Source organism: Chanodichthys erythropterus, chromosome 17, assembly GCF_024489055.1.
Source record: "Chanodichthys erythropterus isolate Z2021 chromosome 17, ASM2448905v1, whole genome shotgun sequence".
In the NCBI taxonomy this organism is placed as follows: domain Eukaryota; kingdom Metazoa; phylum Chordata; class Actinopteri; order Cypriniformes; family Xenocyprididae; genus Chanodichthys; species Chanodichthys erythropterus.
Genome location: NC_090237.1, coordinates 25,556,633 through 25,577,453, shown reverse-complemented (window position 1 = coordinate 25,577,453; position 20,821 = coordinate 25,556,633). Strand labels below are relative to the sequence as shown.

Genomic DNA, 20,821 nt, shown 5'->3' with positions numbered 1-20,821 from the left:
TCAATGCCAAGATGGGGACCAGACAGTCATTGTGAATTACTTTAGGTGATGCATTATTGTAAATTCATTCATTTTGATTTTGAACTTACAGTTTTGCAGTTACTTGTTTGATGCATTGATATTAAAACTCTGGCTGATACAGATAAACTGTTAATTATTTTTGTGTTATAACATGTCTGATAAATGACTGATTTGATTTGACTGAAACAATCATTTTAAATCCTACAAATAAATTTAGGCAAAAAAATATATATATTTTTTTAAAGGGATAGTTCACCTAAAAATGTTGTCATCATTTACTCATTCTCATGTTGTTGCAAACCTGTATGAATTTCTTTCTTCTGTTGAACACAAAAGAAGATATTTTAAAGAACCAGCACCCATTGATTTCCATAGTATTTGTTTCCTACGCCACACCACTCCCCTAATGATTGATAATGATCTATAAATAATACATTATCCATAAAAAACTGATACAACTTGTTGGTTTCAGGATGAAGAATAAGCTTTGGTACTTCGAGTTTGGCACCTCAGAGACCTTCTCCGCAACTTGCAAGAAACTGCATGATTATCTTGAGGTGGAGGTAATGAGAATAAGTGAGAAACCACATGCCTTATCGCCTTTCTAACACTTAAACACCCCCTGCAGAACCACTGGAAAGAACTGTGGCATATTGTTTTAATACAAAAGATTGCATTTTGCCAAAATGTGTTTCAGGACTTTGTTCTATTTGTATTATAACAAACAGCAATTTATATTCAGTGTGCTTGTGCTAATACAACAAATTTAGATTTATTTATTCATTATTGATTGATCGATTCATTGAATCATTCACTGTATTATAGTTGTAATTTAAATGAATATACTGTACATAAATGCACCTTGCATTCTTTTCCATGTTTTTATAGTGTGATGGCATCACCCTGAACCTCAGCAACATCTCACTGGAGGGCATCGCCGTCCTGAATATTCCCAGCATGCACGGTGGTTCCAACCTATGGGGAGAAAGCAAGAAACGGAGGGGTCACCGTAGAACAGGGAAGAAGTCTTCAGAAAAAAAGACCACAATTGTTGACCCCAAACAACTAATTTTTGCTGTCCAAGGTATACAAACGCATACTCACATATCACAAATCGTGTTGTACTATACAGGGCTAAGTCAGATGAATGAGATGTTGTGTTTTGATTCCCATACAGTTTTATACAAATTTATTTATTTACTTATTTTTCAAACTTTTTCAATCATTTGTTTTATTAGGGCCCGAGCACTGATGGTGTGAGGACCCTATTGTAATTGCTCGGCCAATTCTCATTTTTGAGGGCCTAAACGTGCTTGAAAACTCATGAAACTTTGCACCCGCATCAGAAGTGCTGAAAATTTACATCTGATATGGGTTTTAGATTTAGGTATGGCATAATGGCTCGATAGCGCCACCTACAAAATTTCAATCAAGCACCCTTCGTGCTACGTTTCACGTACAGGTATGAAATTTTGTAGACAGATGTAACAGCCCAATACCTACAAAAAAGCCTGGGTGCAAAATCTGTAAACCCAACAGGAAGTGAGATATTTAGAATTTTCTCAGTTTTTGCCATTTCCACACGTTCTACTTTAACGAACTCCTCCTAGAGCTTTAATCAGATCAATATCATATTTGGTCAGTCTAATCTAAAGGCCTTTGAGACGTTAAATTGCGAAGATCTAGAGTTTTCGCTGAAGGGCGTGTCCGTGGCGGCCTGACAAAATTTGATGTTTCACCATGAAACAGGAAGTTGTTGTAACTCGGGCATACAATGTCCGATCTGCCCCAAACTTCACGTGTTTTATTAGAGTCCTGACCTGAAGACATCTTCATGACAATATTCAGATACAGTCATAGCGCCACCTGTGGGTAACAGGAAATTACATGTTTTACACTGTGATTAACTCCTCATAGAGATTTAATCAGTTCAATGTCATTTTTGGTCAGTCTAATCTAAAGGCCTTAATGATGTTAAATTGCAAAGATCTTGAGTTTTCATTGAAGGGTGTGTCTGTGGCGGCCTGACAAAGTCCGAATGTTTTGCCATGAAAAAGGAAGCTGTTGTAAGTAGGGCATACAATGTCCGATCTGCTCCAAACTTCACATGTTTGATAATAGTCCTTGCCTGAAGACATCTACATGGCAATATTCAGTAACAGTCAAAGTGAAACCTGTTGGCAGCAGGAAGTGTGGCACTTTGAAATGACTTTGCCATATTTCCCTTGTATTTACTCTCTTACGTGCATGTTGCCCACTGTTCACTGTTTTCCTAAGGCCAACGGGTGGCCTAGCACAGTGCAAAACATTTGTGGTGAAAAAGCATATACATTTTTTTTTAGAAAATGACTGATTGTTTTGCTAGATAAGACCCTTATGCCTCTTCTGGGATCGTGTAGAGCTCTTTGAAGCTGAACTGAAACTGCAGTTTGGACCTTCAACCCGGTGAACCCCACTGAAGTCCACTATATGGAGAAAAATCCTAGAATGTTTTCCTCAAAAACCTTAATTTCTTTTCGACTGAAGAAAGAAAGACATGAACATCTTGGATGACATGGGGGTGAATAAATTATGAGAAAATTTTCATTCAGAAGTGAAATAATTGTTTAATTGAACCTGGAAGATTTCTTTAAGGGTCACCTTAACATTACAGGTTTGCAAAGTTCTTGTCTTCATAGCTGATTAATCAGAGGCAACTTCAAAGAAACTTTTCTTTCATGATGAATATTTCACCAGTGACACATTGAATCATGGCGAGTGGCTTTTGTTTGGGTTGAAGGGGCGCAGTTTTAATGTCAGTGTTTGGGATTGTCAGTGGCTCTGTAATGGCTTGTGCTAGCGTTGGTGGACAGACCTGTCTAATCAAAGCAGACTCAACTATACCATGGTAAAACAAGGCTGATTGGGATTTCAATAACTGTACTTTCTAAAGCAGCAGGCTTTGTGTCACGTATATCTACTGTTGCCACTAGCTGTGCTCATTGAAATGACTGCCATTATCAATCATGCAAATTCTTGTTTTTCATACTATAAAGTTTGCACAATTTCAAGCTAAGTTGTGCATTTTGTTTAAGGTACTTAGTAGCAATTTAATCAAAGCGCTGTTTAAGGTATTTACTAGCAATTTAATATAAACAGTGTGAGATATAAAGTTATAACGTGAGATAAAAGTCATATTATAAGATTTAAAATCACATTGTGAGATTTAAAGTCATAATGTAAGTTATAAAGTCAAATTTTGTGAGATATAAACTCCCATTTTTTAGATATATTCACATTGTGATATATAAAAATCATAATTTTAGACATAAAAAGCCGAAATTGTGAGTATCTATGTGAGTATAATATTATCACATTTACCTTTTTGAAGCGGAAATGGGCTTCTGTAGTTCACCGACACAAATCAGTACATATTTAAAGGGTTAGTTCACCCAAAAATGAAATTTCTGTTGTTAAGTACTCACCTTCATGTCTTCACTCACATTCATCTTTGGAACACAAATTATTGATGAAATCCGAGGGTTTATGAGCCGGCATTCTGACGTAGAACACGGAAGCGCTGCACTGCGTTCACTGCGTCAATTGCGTAGGAGACTGACATAGAAGAGAAGTTATTTTTGTTTTGTTTTAGAGCATAAAAAGTATTCTCGTCACTTCATTTATTTATTTAACCTTTATTTTATGTTCTTCATAACAACTTCATAACATTAAGGTTGAACCACTGTAGTCACATTAACTGTTTTAACGATGTCTTTACTACCTTTCTGGACCTCAAAAGGTGCAATGACGTTGCTGCCTATGTGGGGTTCAGAAACCCTCGGATTTCATCAGAAAAAGCATAGTTCACCCAAAAATGAAAATTACCGCCCTCAAGCCATCCTAGGTGTATATGACTCTTACAAAAATTATGGATATTTTCCCTACACAAACGCATCGCTTCGCTTCATAAGGCCTTTATTAACCTCCCGAAACTGTGTGGATTGTTTTTGTTACACGTGTGGATGGTTGCACTTTTTTGGGCTTCAAAATGGGCTTCAATCCTTTATTTACTGCCATTATATAGATTGGAAGAGTCAGGAAATTATTTAATATAACTCCAATTGTATTTAGCTGACAGAGGAATGTCATATACACCTAGGATGGCTTGAGGGTGAGTAAATCATGAGGTAATTTTCATTTTTAGGTGAACTAACCCTTCAATTTGTGTTCTGAAGATGAACGAGGGTGAGAAATTAATGACAGAAATTTCATTTTTGGGTAAACTAACCCTTTAAGTACATATCACTCTATTTTATTGTATAATGTATTTTCCAAAAACCTGCCTATACGTTTAAAATCAAACCAAACTCTGTTTCATCTCCTTATATGTCTGCCAGACCAACACACTGTCATTACAAAACCTAACTATTTTACATTTTGGCGAATTGGCTAAATCCTGTCAAAGCTCAAAGAACATTAAAGACTTGCTGTTAAGATAAACACTTAGATGTTCCCTCCACGGAGGATCATCAAGGCAGAACGTCATTCACTAATCTAGAAATGTGTACGCCGGTTGTCACCACGTTGGGGAAAATCATGTATCATGCCCGCTTTGAGAGCATTGATTGTAGTTTTACAGAATCTCTTTGGGCCATTATCATGGGAATGTTTCGGATCACAAAGAGCAGAATGAAGGGTGAAACGTCTGAGCCTGTTCGAGTCTTACAATCACAGTATTTGATGTTCCCTGATGAGAAATCACCCATTTGAAAGAGTCTGTCAGTTAGACTTTCTTGTTTACAGAGGTTAAAGTGTTTACTTGCCTGGCCCAGCTGCTTTCTTTTCAGTCAATAGGGGTGAAAATGAAATATAACCTCTAGTATGAGTATACTTATTCATATTTTGCACAGTATATCAATATCTGTACATTTACACACCATAACTCCATAGTATCTCATTCATTAAACTCTTTAATCTGTCCACCTCAGTTAAACCCCAAGTACCAATCCATTATCTCAGTTGTCGTTAGTCTGTGGCCTTCTTTCCAGTTCATCCAGCCCCTTGCACTCTTTAATTTCAGTCAATACAAGTCAGACTCTGATAAATGCACCCATTTGTATCATGCATGTTTGCTCTAATATCCTGCTGCATCTCTGCTGCATCTCACAGTTGGGCTGAAGCAGAAACGGAGCGCTTCGAAAATAAAACCGGCTTCCGAAAAAGAGAGCAGGAAAGAAAAAAACCCTTGCGCTCCATTCTATTCCATTTACTCTGGGAAAAAAAGATCAATTGATTGGTGCGAAGGCGACCGCAAGCCCAGGTTCGGACCAGAGAAGGCACTTAGCCCGGGCGCCTTGCCGATGGTTTTGAAAGCCTTCATAGATACGGCTTCATCTGAAGGAGCTCTGAAGGTGAGAGGCCTGTGCTTGTCAGATTAGTCGAGGGAGCATTAGCTGGATGGTAAACAGGGAGTGCATTAGCCCCAGAGGCCCGGCTCTCAGATGGGGTAGAGTCTGACCTTTCGGGAGCAGTTGAGTGGCCCCGCTGGTGACGCTAGGAGACAGGCCTCCTCAGGTGGAAGGGAATGGAGGCGGGCTGAATTATTCAGCATGGACGTGGGCTGCACTGGGGCTACTGATGTCCCCTGACACACTGTGTGAAAGCCCCCCCGACCCCTCCCGCGTATCTCAGCCTTCCCTGCGCCTGTCGTTCCATGTGCGTCATGAGCAACACGGGCTGTTCAATCACACAGGGAAAAAAAACAGGTGACAAGAAAACACCATTATCAGGTGCACACGGCTTGTCTATGTGTGTGCATGTGCAAAAGAATGAGAGGTTTGTGTTGAAACGTGAAGGAGATTTTAAATGTTTCAGTGTTTATTCCAGCTTAACATGCAGAGACTTTTAGAAATGGGTTTGACAGTTGATTTTCTCCCTGAAAAGTGTAAACACTGTTATGTGGTACTTTCAAAAATGGCTTTGTTTAAGCATCCCCTACAGCCCAGTACAGCAGCATTGGCTCAACCAGTGGTGTCACGTGTCAGTTTGGAGCGGACCTATCTGTTTGATTGGCAGTTTGATTGGAGTGTTGAGGAAAACCACAATTATTTTCACAATTTCATTTGGTTTTCTAGTAGTGCTCAATTACACTCTTCATTTTTAAGTATATATTTGTATATGTCGGGTTAAAGGTGCAGTAACATTTCTGAGAATCACTGTTGACATTCATTGCTCTGCCCCCAAAATGGATGAACGTGCAATGCAAAAATGGATGTCTCTTTATCATAGCAGAAGCAAAGCAAATTGTAATTTCTTGTAAAGAGGGTTTTATCTGTGTTCAAATAATCTCTTAAATTCTCAATTGAAATAGATGACAGTTCCCACCCAGAGCATGTGAAGCAGTAGGTAGAGAGTGTTCTCCGCTCCCTCAGGCATTTAGAAATCCCCTCTCAGCCTGACTCTGACGGTGTCCTCTGTGTGAGCTCTCAGCCTCAGGAGTCATGCAAGCCTGACCCTTTTAGAGAGCAGAGCCACAGTGGTCAAAGGACTGTGTACACACACACACACACACACACACAACACATGCAGTTCTTACTTCTCACACTTTTTCAAATCCCAGCAAGGCCTCGTTCACAGCCTGTCTCCTTGACAACAGCGGAACACAGGGTTGGTACAACAATTCCAGGCATTTGTGTTACCCCATTAACTGTGGTTGCCAGATGACTGCAACCAACACTGTTTTTTTGTGTTTTTCTTTTGCGTATTTAAGAAATATATCCCTGCATTGCCCTTAGGTACATGAAGAATGGGGTTTTGCACACAGGTGACATTTAGCTTGATTCCGCAAACTCCTCGAGGGAGCATAGGGCCTCAGAATGGACTTTCAGTGTAACTCATTTATGTTCATAAAACAAATAATTCTGACCCTGTCCTCTGATTGGTCAGTAGTGTTCCAGCCATGCCAAAATACATTTTTTTTAGTAACAGCTATGATGCAAAACACCTGTTCACCATATCACTGCTTAGCACCCAGAGGGTATCTATGACTGTAACAATATAGAATTTATTGAATTAAAAGAATGTAAGATGCAGAATAGAGGCAAGGCACAGAATAGAATGAAGTAAGATAGAAAAATCCATGCAAGATAAAGAATAGAGTAGAAAAGATGTAGTAGTAAGTAGAAGTAATGTTTGAAAGATATAAAATTGAATAGAATTAAAATGTAAGATACAGAATAGAACAAATGTAAGAATAGATTAGATAGAGTAGATGAAGATTAGTAATGTATGAAAGATATAGAATAGAATAGAATAGAATAGAATAGAATTAAAATGTAAGATACAGAATAGAACTAACGTAAGAATGGATTAGGTACGAGTAGATGAAGATTAGTAATGTATGAAAGATATGGAATAGAATAGAATAGAAATGTAAGATACAGAATAGAACAAATGTAAGAATGGATTAGATAGAGTATATAAAGATTAGTAATGTATGAAAGTTATAGAATAGAATGGAATAGAATAGAATAGAATAAAATGTAAGATACAGAATAGAACAAATGTAAGAATGGATTAGATAGAGTATATAAAGATTAGTAATGTATGAAAGATATAGAATAGAATTGAATTGAATAGAATTAAAATGTAATATACAGAATAAAACAAATGTAAGAATGGATTAGATAGAGTATTTAAAGATTAGTAATGTATGAAAGATATAGAATAGAATGGAATAGAATACAATAGAATAGAAACGTAAGATACAGAATAGAACAAATGTAAGAATGGATTAGATAGAGTATATAAAGATTAGTAATGTATGAAAGATATAGAATAGAATGGAATAGAATAGAATAGAATAAAAATGTAAGATACAGAATAGAACAAATGTAAGAATGGATTAGATAGAGTATATAAAGATTAGTAATGTATGAAAGTTATAGAATAGAATGGAATAGAATAGAATAAAATGTAAGATACAGAATAGAACAAATGTAAGAATGGATTAGATAGAGTATATAAAGATTAGTAATGTATGAAAGTTATAGAATAGAATGGAATAGAATAGAATAAAATGTAAGATACAGAATAGAACAAATGTAAGAATGGATTAGATAGAGTATATAAAGATTAGTAATGTATGAAAGATATAGAATAGAATGGAATAGAATAGAATAGAATAAAATGTAAGATACAGAATAGAACAAATGTAAGAATGGATTAGATAGAGTATATAAAGATTAGTAATGTATGAAAGATATAGAATAGAATGGAATGGAATAGAATAGAATAGAACAGAATAGAATAGAAATGTAAGATACAGAATAGAACAAATGTAAGAATGGATTAGATAGAGTATATAAAGATTAGTAATGTATGAAAGATATAGAATAGAATTAAAATGTAATATAAAGAATAGAACAAATGTAAGAATGGATTAGATAGAGTATATAAAGATTAGTAATGTATGAAAGATATAGAATAGAATAGAATAGAATTAAAATGTAATATACAGAATAGAACAAATGTAAGAATGGATTAGATAGAGTATATAAAGATTAGTAATGTATGAAAGATATAGAATAGAATGGAATGGAATAGAATAGAATAGAACAGAATAGAATAGAAATGTAAGATACAGAATAGAACAAATGTAAGAATGGATTAGATAGAGTATATAAAGATTAGTAATGTATGAAAGATATAGAATAGAAGAGAATAAAATAGAATAGAATAGAATTAAAATGTAATATACAGAATAGAACAAATGTAAGAATGGATTAGATAGAGTATATAAAGATTAGTAATGTATGAAAGATATAGAATAGAATGGAATGGAATAGAATAGAACAGAATAGAATAGAAATGTAAGATACAGAATAGAACAAATGTAAGAATGGATTAGATAGAGTATATAAAGATTAGTAATGTATGAAAGATATAGAATAGAATAGAATAGAATAAAATAGAATAGAATATAGTTAAAATGTAATATACAGAATAGAACAAATGTAAGAATGGATTAGATAGAGTATATAAAGATTAGTAATGTATCAAATATATAGAATAGAATGGAATGGAATAGAATAGAATAGAACAGAATAGAATAGAAATGTAAGATACAAAATAGAACAAATGTAAGAATGGATTGGATAGAGTATATAAAGATTAGTAATGTATGAAAGATATAGAATAGAATAGAATAGAATAGAATAGAATAAAATAGAATAGAATTAAAATGTAATATACAGAATAGAACAAATGTAAGAATGGATTAGATAGAGTATATAAAGATCAGTAATGTATGAAAGATATAGAATAGAATGGAATAGAATAGAACATAATAGAATTAAAATGTGAGATACAGAATAAAACAAATGTAAGAATGGATTAGATAGAGTATATAAAGATCAGTAATGTATGAAAGATATAGAATAGAATGGAATAGAATAGAACAGAATAGAATAGAAATGTAATATACAGAATAGAACAAATGTAAGAATGGATTAGATAGAGTATATAAAGATTAGTAATGTATGAAAGATATAGAATAGAATAGAATAAAATCGAATAGAATAGAATTAAAATGTAATATACAGAATAGAACAAATGTAAGAATGGATTAGATAGAGTATATAAAGATTAGTAATGTATGAAAGATATAGATTAGAATTGAATATAATAGAATTAAAATGTGAGATACAGAATAAAACAAATGTAAGAATGGATTAGAGTTTATAAAGATTAGTGATGTATGAAAGATATAGAATAGAATTAAAATGTAAGATACAGAATAGAGAAAATGTGAGAATAGATTAGATATAGTAGATAAAGATTATAGAATAGAATTAGATATAAAAATAATAGAAATAGAGTAGAAATATAATAAATGTAAGGAATAAAATAAAATAAGATATGGAATGGAATAAGATGAAATGTGCAAGCTAAATATAGAATATAATAGAATAAATCACGGATATAGAATAGAACAGAACAGAATAGACGTCAGATACATGATACATGTGCACATTAAACCATAGTGCTTATGTGAGTAGTGAGGGTTTGAACCTGGCTCACACATATTCCCCTTTCTTCCCCCATCTCACTAAGATTCCCTAAAAAGTGTCAAGAAGAGAAAATGAATGATTCCAACGCAACAGTTCTGACTGGACCTTGTGCTAGCGGTCAGAGCTTTGCCAGCTCTCAGTTCTGTTTGTTTGTGTTGTTGACTGTTGCCTGTCTGTGGACTGAATGACACCGTGCGTGTGTGTGTTTGAGGAGGAGGAGAGGAAGACTCATAGGAGCTGTTACTGAACAGATGGTCCCAGCGCGACACTGGACCTCCGACCGAGGAAAAATCAATGCTCATAACTTCAAAACAAAAAAGAAATTAATAAATATGGAGGAACACTAGATTGCTTTGCATCAGTGTCGCATTCTAATTAATAGGTGTTTTGTTTGTGGGTTGTTGGTGTTTTTTTCTCCCCTCCTTTTCTCCAACGGTGACAATTTATGCTTTTTTAGAGCGGAAGGCAGACTGTGAAGATTCCAAATCAAGCTTGTCTGCTTTTTTTCTCTCCTTCTCACACGCTCCCCCCTTTCCGCCCAAACACACCTCCACTGTCTGCTCCTCATCTTCTCTTTTGGACTTTCTCCTCATAATCTTTTCCCCCTGACGTCCCCCCATGGGTCAGGCTTGAGCGTTTGGTAGAAAGCGGATGGTATAACAAGCTAACGCATTTTGACAGGGTTACTGATATTGGTTTTGTGTTTTGGAGGGAGAGGACTGTCTGCATGGGCTCTTCGGTTTTGTGTTATTTCATGTATGTTAATGATAATGCAAAATAATTCACTTTAGGTATTAGCACATACAGATTTTGACCTTGTGTTACAAATTTGCATTTAATCATTTAGCGGATGCTTTTATTAAAAAAATGACTTCACAATTTATCATATACTGTAGGACACAACAATATTTGCTATATAAATAAATTTGTTTATACATCCAAGATTCAAGATGCATTATCTGGATCTAGAGAAACTGAAAGGTCAGAGACTTTAACCAGACTTTTATTTAATTTGATGTGAAAAAAATGAGACTGTGAGGAACAGAAGTTCCTAAGATGTAGGTTGCAACTTCAAAATTTAACGGACTTTTGCAACTCATCAATTAACTATTTCTGTTCTTTCTGCCGGTAATTTTCTTTCTGTGTCTCTTTCTCTATCGTAGACCCCTCTGATCAGCTGTTTGAGGTGGTGGGGCTGGAGGGGGCAATGGAAATGGGGCAGATCTACACGGGTCTGAAGAGCGCAGGCAGACGTCTGGCCCAGTGTTCCTCCATCATTATCAGGTGTGTTACAGTACATTTCATATTCTTTACAAATTTCCACATTAGCTTCCAATGTGGTGTTGTGTGTAATTATTTTTTATATACTGAATTTTAAAATGTGAAGGGTTAGATTTGAGTAACTTGATTAGCGTAGTAAAAAGCTTTACAGTATATCACCAAAACATTAGCCATATTACTAGATGACATGAAATAATGACATGCCAAATGACATAAGTTGCATTTTGCTAATACCTTTATCATTATGCTTATTATTTTGTCATTTTATGCATGCAGCTTTTATGATCTTTTTAATGCTCTTTTATTATATTTATAATACACTATATGCAAATGTTAGCATTTTTTTTTTTTAGAAATGAATGTTCATTTCTTCTTTTTTCAACTTTTACTGATCAAAATTGACAGTAAATGCATTTATAATTTTATTATATATATATATATATATATATATATATATATATATATATATATATATATATATTTTTTTTTTTTTTTTTTTTTTTTTTTTTTTTTCAAATAATTACTGCTTTTTTAACTTTCTATTTATAAAGGGTTCTGGAAAAAATGCATCATAGTTTCCTCAAAAAATATTAAGCAGCACAACTATTTTGATTAGATTATTATCTAATCAATACTGATTAGATAAGAATTTTTTTTACTGTATTTTTGATCAAATAAATGCAGCTGTGATGAGCATAAGAGACTTCTTTGAAATACATTTAAAAATATTACCAACCCAAAATGTTTGAACGGTAGTCTATTATTTTGTGAGACCACATGGGATATTTGTGTAGTACTTTATAGTGCTATCAAATCGATTAAGTAAGGAATAATTGACGACGGGCTGTTGAATTCTTAGAAAATAATGCACACCTGACGTGAAGCGGGTCTGAATTATTTCTAAAAATTAAATGGCCCAGAGTCAATTATTCTGCTTATACTATGGTTACCACACCTCAAGACACTGTTTCGATGGTGTATTTCAAGACATTTGTCAGGTTATACGAATATATATATATGTATACGAATGTTTACTATGTGCGGAGAGCATTCACTCAGTACCGTTATCTCATTTTTGACCAAGGTGGCTTTTAGAGGCTTTTGCAATGGAAGTCTTCAATTGTTCTTAGGTTTTTTGCACCATACTACTTTTTTCCCCTTCATTATGAACTTTCAATTTAGTCAAAAGTACTAGGGCTATCAAAACGATTAACCTAATATATTGATGTTTACAGATATACTGTATTTAAATGAAAATGAACAAAATAAAAATGTTTATATGATATATCTTGCATTGACAGAACCAGTAAACCCCTTCCTATGCAAATAGATGGTGAGCCATGGATGCAAAGCCCATGCACTGTAAGTACTGTATGGTATGCACATTTAATAAAATTACATTTATTAAGAAAATGTATTTTTATAAGCCTAAATATGCCTGATATTAGTTGTTTTCACATGTGAATGTTTTGAAAACGTTGAATATGTTTTTTTTTTTTCTTTAAGAGCTTTTTCCTTACATTCTTCCTAAAGTGGCTTGAGTTGGTCAGTCTTAGATTTTTTTCCTGATAGTTTGTGTAAAAACCACAGCAACATCTTTCAAAAAAGCTGAAAATATGCTCCAGCCCAAAACATCTACCTCATTTGCAAGATTCGAAGCTTTGTTTGCTTTTAATTAAAGTTTCCCTTCTCTGAAAGCATCTTTTCTGAAGTGCAGTGTTCATTTACATATACTTCATTTTGTCGATGCCTGGAATCCAAAAAGCATGACATGACAATTAATTGGAAGAAGCACTTGTACCTGTAGATTAAAACTCTGACTAAAGGTAGACAGCAACAAAACTGTTATTGTTGCAGGTGATCTCCATGGCAACCTATGGCTTCATTGATGCTTAATTAGTGTCAGTAAATGCAAGGAATGCTTTTGAGACACTACAGTCGATATTCAGGTGTTCCAACTTACCCTCAGCAAAAGTGATTATGCTAATCCATTTTTAGGTGGCGTCGTATTGTATTTGTATTAGCGCGTGAGGGTTTGTCTATATTGTCTATTTATTTCCCACATATATATATATATATATATATATATATATATATATACATGGGTCAGTGACGTGACAGGTCATTTTTTTGTCCAAAGGTCTTAATAATAATAAAAAACAAAGATATGACATCCAAAGTATGCAAGGGACTAGATCACTTTTATTCAATCCAAAAGGTTTTATTTTGCTACATATAAAGGTATTTTAAAGATTTTGAAGTGTCAAAAGGTCATTCAGTTTAACCGTCCGAAGGCCAATATAGCCATTTCAGTTGTGATTAAAATATCTTAAAATGTAATAAATGTATATATTTTTTATTCTGGCATGATCTTATAACATCATATTTCAACATTGTTCAAAATGGGATTAAAATTATGTGAAGAAGTCGTTGCTTTGTTATGAGAAAAAATGTCTGGAAAAATTGTCATGAAAAATGTCATTTGGAGTAACCAATATAAATGAACCATTTTGGATCAAGTCATGTGGTCAATATCATGTGACAGAATGTGACATCATTTAGACACCTGCAAAGGACCACATGGTCATGAAGCAAAGTAACTAACTCTCTTTTAAGTACATGAAAAATTAATGTTTTCACTTGTTCATACGCGTGTCCTGAAACATCAGGTCATTCGGAACAACCGCTATAAACATGGAAAATGTTGTAATATTTTGAAAACTTGTACTAAATATAAAATGTTTGATTGTCCTTTTGCTAGCTAGATATCAGCCTGTTAGCATCATTTGAAAATATCGTCATTCGGTAAAACTGAAATTTTGGTTAAACTGAATGACTTTATTGGTGATAAATTTTGTCCATCTTGTAAAAAATGACAAAAGCAGTGTTAATTGATTATAAAAACCACATGATCTCATTGTTAACTTTAAAATGAATTATATGTCCATTATTTTTTTTTTTACACTTTTAAAAACCTTATTCGTCAATGACCCATATATATATATACAAAGTATATAATAATAAATATATTAATTTAAAAAAAAAAAACTTTCTGAAGACATTACTCAAAGCGTTTTCTTTTTCATTTATTTTTTCACCTTATTTTGTATTGCCTTATTTTCCAATAGAGAATAACTTTATTCTTTACAGAATCAAGTATATTATTCATAAAAATGAGCTACAGTCCTCGCCTAATGGCACCCAATCTGATCTTGTCTTTCTTAATTGTTCCAGAGAGGCACTAAAAAGGGCATGATTCCAATAAAATTGCATTATATATGAACACTCTCGATTTCACCCCATATGTTAAAAAATGTCATGTTGACTCTTCCTCTTAATTAAACTTAAATGCTCCAAAGGTTTTCTTTTTGAGGTGTTCAGTACCATTTACCTTCTTATCACCATTACTGTCTGAATACTTTCATGAACAAAGCATATGGGTGAATTCAAAGAGAAGAGCTTGATATTTACCATCACCTTTGATGTGGAATTATAATTGACCCATAAATAGGGAATTCAGAATTCGGCACCCAATTAAATGTGACAGGGGCAGAGTAAATAAATAAGAATTTAATGACACTCGCATTTCACATTTTAGTCCATTAGTTCACTGCCTGTTTTCAAACATCATTCTTTATACATGTGGTCGTGCCAAGAGAGTCTTGGGCAAGTTGTGTGCCTATATTTGTGTATCACGCCAGTTCTTTGATAATTGAACATTTTCTCTCAGTCTGGTTGTCTTTATTAATTTATACCATATAAACCTAAACATTTTCACATCTCATTTGTTTTCACAGATTCAAATCGTGCATGAGAATCAGGCCCGTATGCTAATGGGCCCTCCACAAAACTCTGGCTGCTTCTCCTTCTTTCGACGCGACCGCAGAGAGAGCAAAGACTGACAACCGACAACACCTGAGATCAACACTGCACCCTACACGAGATCATGCAAATGGTGCAAATGTACCAAAGGAGAAGGTTCCTGAAGGTTGTATTTTAGCAGTGGGGAGATCTCTAGATTTCAGCTGATCATTTCAGCCACCAGTTCTCTGTCTCAGCTGTTTGATTAAACTGCCATTTTACAAGACATGCACTGGGAAGCCAAGGCCATCCCTGGGGAAGTTTATTTGTTCTCAAATGTTTAAAGTGCAGTCGAAAGGTACCAGGTGAAGATACTGGACAGGTATAATGGAATAAGAATCATGGAGATTTATACCGGCTACAAACTGGATGATTTTCAGAGTCATTGGATCGCTGTTCAACTGTGTCGTACCATTTAGTTGCTGTTGTGTGCACATTACACAACAAATCGGTGACAGAGGGTCACATATTACACAACATTTCATTAGGAATAATTGCCAACAGCTCTGTCTGGTCTACAAACTACGTTTTACAACCAAACACACGCGAGAAGTGATACATGAAGTAACGTAAAACGAGACGCACGCATGAGACAGGAGTTCTCTGAATTTATTCCTGTGTGCTGATTTGCACTGAAAAAGATAAAAGGAGAATATGAATGAGAGAAGGTTGCTTGCTGATGTTTTGTCTGTGACTCCTCCCCCTGAACTCTCATTGGCTGTTGCTCATCACTGATGTAATTTCCAGTAAAAACACTTTCCACACTGCATGACTCTTGAGCCACAGACGCGTCCAGATAATTTAGCATATTTCACAGGCGTCAGCACTTATCTTAGATTGCGTCTTTGATTATACACGCTAAACGATTGTCACTCATGGGAACAAGCACCGATTTGTTTCAGATTTCGGGCATTTGTTAGCCTGGGTGCCAGCCCGAACCCCGCCCACAACATTTTTTGGACGGGAAGTTCGGTCTGGACTCGATCCATTGTGGAGTAATTATGCTCGGCTCCCAGAAGGCCGAGCCAATCAAATTGCCAGGGCGGGCTTTAATCGATGATGGACAGGCTATCTGCGGTTACGTAACCACCCACGTCATCAAAGAGCGCTTGGGTTGAATCGGTTTTCACCAACGATGACTGCAGCTGGAGAAGTAAGATGTTTAGATTCCGCTATCACGTCTGTAATAAAAGAAATCGACAGCGCATTCATTTTAACACTCTGAGGTCTGACGGTATCGCCGGCGATACCACCGTGGTTTTTTTTCTTATCAGTGTGAAAGAGACTCAAAATACTCCGTCAATGTTGCACATACAATTAAGAGTTATACACCATTTTAATCTGTGGAATATCTTCTTTCATTTGTGTACACTCAGAGTAAAAACAGAATTTTGTGCTTTTTGTAAAATAAAGAAAACTAACATGATGCGTGATTTCTCCTCTCCCTCTGAACGAACTCCAATCTGATAGTTCTCAGAAAATGAACTGTAACTTAGTGAATACTAATGACAAAAAAATTACACTTATGTCTAAAAAAACGTTAAGATGTCAGGTTTTAAATCATGTAAGTCAAATCGAAAACAAACCTTCTTTGTTAATGTAATCTGTATGAAAAGAGAGCCATGTCAGAAATCCGTGATTCAGCTCATTATCTGCTAATGCGGCCACGCCCACGGAGCCAGCGCTATTCAGACGCTAATTCAGTCAATACATGCATTTATTATCTCAATCGTGTATTTATTGTCTTGAAAAGTGTTTATCTGGATGTAAAAGTCATGGTTAGCGATCTCTAGAAGACATGCAGTTACTTCCTGTTTACTTGTCTTCTACAGATGAAGTTTAGATGAGTTTTTGTTTCTTTAGCGCCCTCCGGCTGCAGTATGAATTGGAAACTCCATTCATGGAATAGCCTCTTCTTCTTTTAGATGAATTTGTGGACTAAAATGCACAGAGCGCCCTCCGACTTCAAGGATGAATTGAAAACACCAGCGCTCATAGTAATGACAGTGAATATTAAATAAAAATAACTCCTCTGTATAGAAAATTGACATAAGCATATGAGAATCCAATATTTCTCCAAATGTGCATGCTTTTAAACTAAAAGCCTATATTCAGACTCTTTGCATCACAGAAATACATTATATTTTAAAGTATAATATAAAACCATTACTTTATATTGTAATAATATTTTTCTGTATGTTTCATATATCATAATGAGCTTGAGACATCACAGAAGGTTTTTTTTCACAGCCTACCTGACTGAAATGCCTCATTAATATGCAAGTCATTTCAGCTCATTACTATCCAATTCTTTTGTCTTCTCAGGTGAGAATGGCCCATTTTCAGTGGTGATTCACGCCTCCTTGCATACTGTGTTTCTTGGCAAAAAGTGTCTTACAAAAACTAAATCAATATATTGTTAAATATGAAGGAGTAGGCAGCATAATTTTTACATAATTTTGAAGCAAAAACTCTAGTCTACAACCTCCAATACCCTAAAGTCTTATGAACACAGATTTATTATACTTTTTTTGGCCTTATTTCAGTGACTTAAGTTTTTTGTTTTTTCAATAACCACGCATAAATGTTATTCCTTCAAAAACACAAACATGTACATACATGTTCCTCACATATTATTGTAGCCTAGTTTGTGCTGAATACAGTGTAATGACACTTTTTCCATTAATATGTTTATGAACAACTGAAAAAAGCACAAATGTCAGGGCATGTCAAAAGTTCTCCAGGCCCCAAATCAGCCTCAGACTCCAGAGGGTTAAAAGATGAACAAAGAACCGCAATCAAGGCATTTGTCGATGGGAAAGATGTGTTTGCAGTCCTTTCAACGGGATTCGGCAAAAGTTTAAGTACAAGTTCAACATACGTCACTTACTGCGTTGCTCTGATTGGTTGTAGGTCTATCCAATTGAGTGCAGAGGTTTTTTTTTTACTGGTTCGGTTAAGACACGCCCCATAATTCAAGTGCAATGGAGCAGTATCAGACTCACATTCTGCCTAGAATATGAGTATGACGAAGTCAGGCTAGGCATTTGTTGGCTATTTCCACAAAATTGTTGGCGAGTGAAAATCAGAACTATAATCGTGCAGTGTGTACCCAGCATTAAGCCCCGGTCAAACTAGGATCGGATGCTGCAATGGTTGTGATATGGCATCACGGTCTACAATGTCTTTTTTTATAAACATGAATTCAACGTATTACATATAGTAATACATTCAAAATGTAAAAATATACAACCTACTCAACTTTACTGCAAAAATATCATTCTTTTAATTCAGCCAAGGGGTCAAGCCGTAATGAATCGATCTTCTACTGGTTGCACATCTTCACGTGATGCGAATTGAACTTTGGAACAGTGAAACGCGAAACTTTTCGCTTGGGTTTCTGGTCTAACGCATTCGCATGCGTATAAATGGAAGTCAATGGGACGAAAAGTGCAGTGTGACTGCACCTTTAGGCAAAATAGACACTGCAGAAGCAAGTTTGTTACGTCTTTTGGAGTCTAAGCCTTATGTGTGGAGTCAGACGGACATTTTATTTTGGATATGTTATTTTGGAAGTGCCAGCAGTTCTATATTACTTGGTGCCCAATGTGATATAAGACACGGTCAAAGGAAAAACAAAATAGTTTTTAACTTAAAAATTGTAATGTGTTAGTCTAGTGTTACATTTTCAAAATGCTGGGTTCAAATCCAGAACTTTTTAATATTATATTATATTATATAAAATTACAAATCAACATTACAGCCTGTGGTTTTTCTATGGAAAAGAATTGTACTGTCCAAATTTAGATGTGAACCCCATCATTTCTACCCCAGCATTTTTGAAAAACACTTTTTCCTACAATAACCATGCAACTTAATTCTTTTTCTTAATTCAAGTTTTAATTAAGTGCCAAACACTAAACACGGTCAAGTCACTAGTGAAGGAGATCATTTCCAGAAGCATAGACAAACATCTTTATAATATGAACTGAGAAAGCACAAATGGTGGCTTTAGGTTACTGTAAGACAATCCTCATCCAGAGTCAGTAATCGACAGGCTTTTTAATGCGAATGCCTGCCTGCGTTTTATTTTAAGCCAAAGCTGTTTGCTTTATGACCAAGAATCAGATTGAAAGACTGTATTTTGTTGTATTTTGTCTTTACAAGACATGGTTGTCATGGTCACAAGGTGCTTTGCTCATGCATATTCATGTGTTGTGATGCACTGCTGCCAGAGCTAAAGCAAATGTGCGACTGCACCTTTCCTTTTCTTGCGAGATAGCAGCATGCAGTGATGTGAGGCACTATTACACATCCTAGTAACTAAATTCTGAAGTTTCTGCCTGGTTTCGTTTCAATGAGTTGAACTCACTTAGCCAGCAGTTCATAATAAGTGCTTTGTGTAATGAACTGACAGTGAACTTGCCTGATGCATGTTGGATCGAGATATGATGTATGACATTTTAATAGAAGTCATAATTTATAGACTTTATATTTATACTAAGGATAGAGAGCATGGCCTATTATAACGTGTATATGATGCTTACATTGCAAAATAATCATTAATGTGCAGAGTCAAATACTTGTACATTTGAATTTTTCTAAATATATTGTAATGTGGGAGGAACAATGAAACCTTTATTAACTTTAGCTCCATTTAAAGTTAACTTTAATATTGACTGTTGAATACTCCTTGTATATATTAGAGATATGCAGAAAACACAAAATCTGGTCATATCAACCATTTTTTACATTTTGACCCATTGAAGTTTGTAAAACCCATTATTTTTGTCAGAAAAACATATATTATGCCAGATTGCCATGGTAATTTGTCTGTTTGTAACTCACTTTCACCCTTTGAACTTGTCAGCTTGCTGCAACCACTCACCTCTTGACCTGACAACAGATGGATCTCTATGGTTGTAACCTTTTAATGTTAACCTGTCAAATGAACATCTGTACCTGTCCTGCATTTCATAAAGCTCACGGGATTATACATTGCAACGTGAATGACTTAAAATGTCAGTTTATGTTCCCATCAGTTCCCCATAATGGAAGTCCCTCTATTTATGAATTGGTTTACCTGATCCAGCAGAAGTGACATGTTAGATGTTTCTTAATCATGTGATAAAAACTGTGACACAAGGAACCACTGGACCGACACTTTGAGCATGTGTTAAATATGTTGCGTGCATGGATATAATGAACTTCATCTCAAAGGTCAGATAAGGTGTGAAAGCACATCTAGAACCATAGGTGTTATATATATATATATATATATATATATATATATATATATATATATATAAGAAGTCTCTTATGCTCTCAACAGCTGCATTCATTTGATTAAAATTAAAAAACTTTAATATTGTGAAATATTATATTTTCTTTTTGAATTAAAACGTGGTTTATTCCTGTGATCAAAGCTGAATTATCAGCATCATTACTCCAGTCTTCAGTGTCACATGATCCTTCAGAAATCATTTTGATATGCTGATTTGATGATCAAGAAACATTTATGATTATTATCAATGTATAAAACAGTTGTGTACAGTTTTGAATAGTGGTTTTGTGGTTTTGAATAGAAAGTTCAAAGAGCATTTATTTGA

The 20,821-nt window shown here is 34.8% G+C and overlaps 1 protein-coding gene and 1 long non-coding RNA gene across 6 annotated transcripts in view; one reads left to right on the top strand and one right to left on the bottom strand.

The window, feature by feature from the left end:
* dgkb (diacylglycerol kinase, beta) overlaps positions 1–16,404 on the top strand; it is a 74,978-nt gene extending 58,574 nt beyond the window's left edge. For 4 of the 5 annotated variants that reach the window (XM_067364806.1, XM_067364805.1, XM_067364808.1 and 1 more), the window contains 5 exons: positions 494–584; positions 910–1,105; positions 11,234–11,354; positions 12,653–12,713; positions 15,149–16,404. In XM_067364806.1, coding sequence (XP_067220907.1) covers positions 494–584; positions 910–1,105; positions 11,234–11,354; positions 12,653–12,713; positions 15,149–15,253 — 574 coding nt within the window. In that variant the 3' untranslated portion in view covers positions 15,254–16,404. Of the gene's footprint in view, positions 1–493; positions 598–909; positions 1,106–11,233; positions 11,355–12,652; positions 12,714–15,148 lie in introns of those variants that run through there. The other variant, XM_067364807.1, reaches the window with a different exon arrangement.
* LOC137004463 (uncharacterized) overlaps positions 1–20,821 on the bottom strand; it is a 58,765-nt gene that overhangs the window by 9,245 nt on the left and 28,699 nt on the right. Inside the window, exon 3 of the long non-coding RNA XR_010892135.1 lies at positions 883–996. This is a non-coding gene — a long non-coding RNA (uncharacterized lncRNA). The remainder of the gene's footprint in view (positions 1–882; positions 997–20,821) is intronic.